This window comes from Parus major, chromosome 1A (assembly GCF_001522545.3).
Source record: "Parus major isolate Abel chromosome 1A, Parus_major1.1, whole genome shotgun sequence".
NCBI classification, from domain to species: Eukaryota; Metazoa; Chordata; class Aves; order Passeriformes; family Paridae; genus Parus; species Parus major.
The window spans coordinates 44,795,307-44,802,590 of NC_031773.1; the positions used below are offsets into that span (position 1 = coordinate 44,795,307).

The window sequence follows — 7,284 nt, forward strand, 5'->3', positions numbered from 1 at the left end:
GCCCAAAGATGCTGCATAAGAGGGTTTTATTCTATTTTTAAATGGGAGACAACTTTTCAGTTTTGTTTTGCCTACCCTGAGATTTCTCACATTACTTGTTCCTATTTACAATGTCTCAACCTCAGCTATTCAAAATTCACACAAAAGAAACCTGACTCTAAAGATGTAGGAAAATGGGACTTCTGGATTTGTTTTTGTGTTTGGGGTGGTGCTACAAAGACTTGGATGTGTTTGACAGTCTGATTTTGCAGGCTATGAAATTTAAGTAAAATAAGCTCCTCAAAAACAAAGTTCTCTGCTAACTGTTTTCACTTCAAAGAGATGCCTCAGCTTAAATATAATGAATCCCTACACTTTTACCCTTTCAGGTGCAACAAAACCCAAACATTTGGACAGTGGCCTTGGTAGGCAGTTTGTTGGGATATCAGAACAGCATTTAAGAAATTTATCACCAAAGTGAGTTACAGATACCTAGTTATAAATTATTCTTCTCAAGAGAAGAATTATTCTTCTCAAGAGAGACCCCCAGCAATGGAAGAAACTACAACATGAATACTGTTCAGAAGCAGGCAACCACACAACTTTCAGGTTCCTAGTGGCTGGATCCAAGTGTGGCCTCCTTGGCAGTGAGAAGGAGCAAGTGTCTCTGAGGAGAAAAAAACAAACCCTGGTGTTCTCAAGCTAAATGGTAAAAGATGCACAGCAGGGCCGCCACAAAATCTGTGCTGAGGACATTATTCTTCCAGCAGGGCTCATTCATCCACCCAGGGAGGCTGGAAGAACTAAAAAGCATAGCCTAGCTGAACTCTTTCCTCTCCTATGTTTCCTTACAAAACAAAAAAAAAAAAAAAAAAAAAAAAAAAAAAAAAAAAAAAAAAAAGACAATAAAGAGATCTGAACCGTGGTTAGAACCAGCTCCACAAAGGTCTACTCCTACAGGAGTACCTGGGTTATTGTGCAAGTGGCCAAAGCCAAGATAGTCTTGATATAATTGAGTAATTACTTGTTAGCAATTATTCTCATGATTCACAAAAAAACCTGTGAAATAAATCACTTCACATAAGCTTTTATAATTCCATTAATGTCTCATCAGAAATTATCTGATCTCCTTTGTCCAATCTTCTCGTAGAAAAAAAGAAAAAATAAAATGAGACACTTTAAAAAGCACCTCTCATCCTTGGAGTTATTTAATACAGACTTTTATTCTGCTTCAATATTAAGAAAAAATCCTCAAAATACTAAGGCTTTGGCAGGAGAAATAACAAATTTCAAAGAAATGAAATGTGGGCTAGTTTTGATTCTTACATACTCCATAATCACTTGACCTTAAAAGACAATTTTATTCCTTACAGGCTTTATTTAAATATCCTTTTTTTTTCCCAGAGAAAGCTTAATACTAGTGCGTCAGATACTTGAACAGAACAATCTTCCAAGATCATTTTCATTGTGAAACTTACTAGTATTCTGAGAACTCTTTAAAGAAAATGATCACATACAACTAAAATGCTGCTGATTAATTCCTCTTGATTGTGCAAATGTACTAGTTTTTATTATGTATGAACAAGAGTTGTCTGACTTCAACAAAGCTTCAACAGAACTTTAATTGTATGAATGTCTGTAGAACTAGCATTTAGATTTGTAATACATTTGCAAAAATAACGTAAAACAGACTGAAAATGAGAAGTCATTCTGTGAGTTTATTTTATTAACCCAAACTATACTGAAAGCTTAAGAGATCTTTCTGAGGTGTAACACAAGACTTAATATCAAATCTTAATAAAGGTAATGATTAAGAATTTTACCAGAAAATGCATTATTGCTCACTTATCTCCAAAATACATGTATAATTCCATAAAGCACCAGAGCAATTTCAGTTTGAATTCTGGAAGATGTTCTGTTACAGAATCTTAAAATGCAATATAATACATGAAGCTACTAACAAAAACAGAAGAAAGTGGAAGCTTTTTATTTCTGTTGAAAAAAAAGCATTTATTGATTCGTTCATGCTCATAGGAACATTACCAACACATTCACACAGAAGAAATTGTTGGCATGAATTCTCCACTTAAATACTAAAAGTATTGATTTTCAAACATAAGGGAATTTAAGAAATACAGGATTACAGTGAAACTTTAAATTGCTCTTTCTCCTCCTTCTTGTCTGTTGTCTCAAGCAGTTCTGCTTTACTACCTGTAGTTTTTCAGGCCTATTCTTTCCCTTGGTGCAGCATTTAAGATGGACATAATGCTAACACTTTCTGCATTCAGATTCAATACAAACTCATTTGGAACAACAGAGATTGTTATGTCTACACTGTGTTTTGCAATTTTCTCACATACTACACAAGCCAATAGTCAGTCACCTAGAATACACTACAAAATTAGTACAAGCAAAGAGAGAAGCAGAAAAGTACACACTTTGTGTTCTTTGGCTGGCTAAAGGAATTGGCTAACTTTCTCAAAACTAAAGTGACAGAGAAGTGGAATACACAAAACTGAAAATAAGCAAAAACCTACATATTTTGCTACTAGCAGAATTTTCAAAGTTCATCCAAACAATTTTGGTCATTTACTTACAGGAAGAAAATGGCACATTCTAGCCCAATAAAGGTGTTACACTGCTTTACTCTGAAAGGAGTCACCTCAAATCTCTTGAGAGGACAACATTCCTCACCAATCAGACATGTCTGACTGGCATAAAAGCAGGTCAATATGCAGGGCAAATACTTGGTAGGATGTGTATCAGTGAAATTGTACCAGATGATGTAGGATATCATTGTTTACATCAGGAGCAGCTGATTCCCAATATCCACACAATTAGGATGTTGCTCTTTGTACAACTATTCTTCGTATGAGCTTTAGAATGACTTCCCAACTATGAGATGAAAATAATTGTCACAAAACTCACTGCAATTTTCTTCTATTGAAATCTCAGTACGTTCACGTCTATTGATTCAGATAAGCAAAAGCAAAGGTCTAAGTTCATGCAGAACATTAACTAATGACACAACTGAAAACAATCTCTGCCATACCAGACACTTTAAAACCTCTTACTGTTTTCTTTGTGGAAAATATTGAGTAAGATGCAAACTGTAACTTTTTAAGTTGAACTGTGTGTTATCATTGATAAACTTAAGACTTAATACCAATTGAGATGAAAACTGTCATATTCAGTACAGCTACTTATCTGACAGGCAAAGTTTATAAGCTTGCCTTCATGCTTCTTTTACACGGATCTTGATAAACAGAACTATTTTTCACAGAAAGGCAGGGATCATGCAGATACACAGAAGATTCAGTCTGCTCATTAACTAGAAAGGGAATTGCAATGAGACTAAATGCCAAAACTAAAAAACACCTGAAAACGCCCTTATACAAGACTGAGTTTGTAATATCCAATCTCTGTATAGTACCTCCCATCCAAAAAACCCCAGATTGAAACCCCTGCCATGGAGATGATCCACTCACAGCCAGAGACAGTACTACACTAATACCACAGTGAACTTGCACAGGGCAATCTAGATTCCTGTGGGAAATCTTTAAGACCATTGTTTCATACACTTGTCCACCAAGTCTGAGAAAAAAGAAGGAATGCTAAAGGATATCTGCAATCATCATAGCAGAACACTGAACAGAAAATCTTGCAGTTAAAAGATGCTGTTCAACAAGAAATCTCTCACCCAATGAAAATACGTAACAGCACAAATGAAGATTCAACACAAATTTCAACCTTTACAGTATGAGTAAGTGATCCCAGCACTACAGAGAAGACTTTTCCTAGGGATGGTGTATCTTTCCTACCTTTGTAAAGGATGATGCTGTTATCCAGACATTTGTTTCCTTTTAGGGCACATGAAAAAAAGACTCTCAGTCAACTGCATTCAGTAAAACCACACCTAACACAGTATCGAAGTGTGGATGACAAAATTCAAGCCTCCAAATGGCAAACTCATCTCTTCAGTTTGGTTTATACACTTACTTTCATATCCTAGTGAAGTACAACAAAAAAACACATAGTTTGTTCCTACCCCTTCCTTCCTTTTCATTTTCTACCACAGCCTTGGGAAAGAACAATGCATGTTGAAGATAGAGGACATTTTTTAAAATTTCAAGACTGAAAAAGAAAAAACCTCATCACCACATCCTGCCATGGGATACAGACTTGTTACAAGCCAAATAAAATAAGCTTTATTACCTTCACTGCTCTTAAACTGCAACACAACAATAAGAAAAAAACTCTTTACAAAGGTAAGAAGTAACTCAGATATCAGAACCGTTTCAAAATGCAGTTTGGGTCATCTTCTTGTTCTCAGACCTTAAAGATTGATACCTATGTAAAATTTTCGCTAACAAATGTAGAATGATGAGGCTCCTTCTACACCAGTGTCCATTCATCTAATTAATCTAATAAAAGCACTGTGAACTGCTAAATGGAAACTGCATTGCTGAATGACATAATGCTTTCAAATCTGCAAACACAGTACCTAGATAGGAAAAAGAGTAAACACATGATTAACAGATATTGTAGTAATCTTCATGGCAAACTGCCAAATCAATGATGATTGGGGGAGCTGGACAAGATGACTACTAAAGATCCCTTCCAACCTCAACTGTTCCGTGGTTTGTGGCAAAAAATCAAAGTACTTCTGTGTAACTTAAGGTACAAATTCATATCTTTGTTCAAACATGAAGGGAAATAAAATATTCAAAAATTAAAATAAATTGAGATAAGAGGGTAATTCTTTCCACTATTGCTTTATTATATATGCACCTCTTCCAATAAATTTTAATCCTGCCACTAATACCTGCTTAGCTGAAGATGACAAGCAGGCAGCAGTTTCAAGATACTATGAAAACTGCAGAACAGCAACTACTATAGTAAAAGTGTCCTTTGGCACTCTCTCTGTTACAGGAAATTCCTTATGTATTCAGCTCCTTAGTCACATTCTCACAAAACTTATTAAAGAAAATCCCAAATTAATACTTTTATAATCTCTGCTGAAAAATCAAGGTCCTGAAATTTAAGCTCATGTCACTTGAATTCTGTTTTCCTGAGTAAGCAACTTCTGAAACCACTGAAACACCTGTTCTGCAGGAAGTAAAGATATTATCTGGACATATAATGAAGAACACCCATAACAAGAGGCTTAATAATACTGTCTACATTTTAGGTAGCAAACACACTCTTTGAATAGTATGGATTATGAACATCAGATTCAATTTGCAAGCCTCAGATCACTCGATATATTCCATAAGTTTTCCAGAAGTGATAAAATTTGTCATAAGCATTTAACAGAGCCTTGTTGAGTAAGCATTATCACAACCTACAAGAATCACAAATTTACCAACATGACAAAGTGCTTAGTTCTAATCTATTCAGCTGTTCATTTGAAAAACTAGACAAAAACTGACTCATCTTACTCCCAGACACATTTTAGAGTTAACCTGTAGCACAGAGACTAGAGCTCACTTCTCTATCCATACAGCTCACTATATACCACTACAGGAAACAAGCTGCTACATCCAGCTATTCCAAGCACACTGCTGATTAGAAAACTGACTCAAGGCTGATGACATCTTCTTGTTGCATTTCCATTTATACGGTGCTCCGTCATTTTCATGTGAAGAAAAGATTTCTTTGTCAGCATTTCCTGCTACATAACTCATGAGCAGGGCGGAGAAGAAAAATTATTCTACTACTGCTCTATACATCATATTTAGCAGATAAATATCAAAGGAATTGGAATGAGAATGTTTTCTGTGTGCATCAACAACAGACTAATCAAATGACAATCTGTCACTTCATTTTGTTTGTTTTTCTCTATAAACACTTTACAGAAATACCACACGAAAGTGGAATAAAACATTTTGGGTAAAATAAAAAAAAAAACCTAGAAAATTTAAGTATTTCAGGTTATATCTTTTAAGAAATAAAAGTAAGCTCTGAAGAATTAGCTATGCTGTAGTATTATGACAGATCAAGTACCTAACAGGTTTTTGCCTCTTTAGAAAATGGGAGAAACCTGATGCGGCTTTTTAAAACTGTATGAATCAGACTGGGTACTTTCTGTGATTTCTCCATCTTTCAAGTACACGACATTGACATATAAGAAATTTACAGTAGGTTTGTTTGTTTTGTTTTAGGCCGCGAGGCACCTAAGACATTATTTCGGTTACACAGAAAACCACGAACTTATTTTCATCTCTCTGCGTGCACCTTTCTGTTGCTCGGCCTCACCTGTGTCTCAAGAGCTCGGAAATCGCGAGCTGAGCTGCAAGGACACAGGCCGAGCTGCCCCAGCCCCGGCCAGCCAGCGCACCGGGGCGGCTGCTGCTCGCCCCCGCCGCCCGGGGATCACAAGGGTCGGGGTCACCCCTCTCCTCTGCCCCCCGCACACCTCGGGCAGCGGGGGCGGGCACCGTCGGCCCGGCGGGGAGGCGGCCGGAGCCCGGCGGTGACTCACTCGGTGACTCCCTCCTGCGCCAGGCAGACCGAGCCCCCTCCCCGCCCGCGCCGCCGGGCACCGGGCGAAGGAGCCGGGGGCTAGGGGCCAGCCTAAGGGGTTGTGCCCACCGGCCACCTCCTCCGCCTTCAAATCACTACGAGGAGGCGGCTTCAGTTCCCCCTTCTGCGGACAGAATGGACCCGGTCCCCCCGCCCAGCGCCCAGACCGGGGGTCGCTCTCGGCGACAGGGACCCGCAGTCGCCCCCGCGCCGCCTCAGCCTGCCCGGTGCACCGCGCCCCACTGACCTGGAGAGATGCTTCAGGATCTGCTTCTTGATAATCCCCGCCATGGTGTCTGCCTGCCCGCGCCCCTCACGACGACCAGCCGGGACCAGGAACGCGCCTCATCCCTGCGCCCGCCCCTGCCCGAGGTGGGGAGAGCGCCGGGAGCGGAGCCGCTATACTCGCGCTTACTCGACGCCCGGCGCCATCTTGGCCGCAGCATCGCCTGGTGACGGGGGCGAGACGGGGCGGGACGGGCCCGGCGCCCCCGCCCCGTGCCCAGAGCGGCGGCCCCGGGCGGGCCGAGCGGGGCAGGGACTGGGGACAGGGAAGGGGTACGGGCATGGGCACAGGCACACATAGGACCATGGTGAGGGCAGAGCCCCTGCTCGCCTGCTCAGCATCTCCGTCCCCATTCAGCGTCCAAAGCCTCAGCCCTACCGCTCGCCTTTTCCCCGCTCTCTTCCGCCAGCTGTTTCTTTCATCCCTCTTCAGCCTTCCCATCTCCAAAACTCTGGGAGCGTGGCACTGCATCCCCGCCTGTGGCTCCATCCCCT

At 40.6% G+C, this 7,284-nt stretch overlaps 1 protein-coding gene across 5 annotated transcripts in view; it reads right to left on the reverse strand.

The window, feature by feature from the left end:
• Positions 1-6,957, reverse strand: part of UHRF1BP1L (UHRF1 binding protein 1 like) — a 46,564-nt gene extending 39,607 nt beyond the window's left edge. For all 5 annotated transcript variants that reach the window (XM_015628566.2, XM_015628564.2, XM_015628565.1 and 2 more), the window contains exon 1: positions 6,752-6,957. In XM_015628566.2, coding sequence (XP_015484052.1) covers positions 6,752-6,795 — 44 coding nt within the window. In that variant the 5' untranslated portion in view covers positions 6,796-6,957. The remainder of the gene's footprint in view (positions 1-6,751) is intronic.
• Between the last annotated feature and the right edge of the window lie 327 nt (positions 6,958-7,284).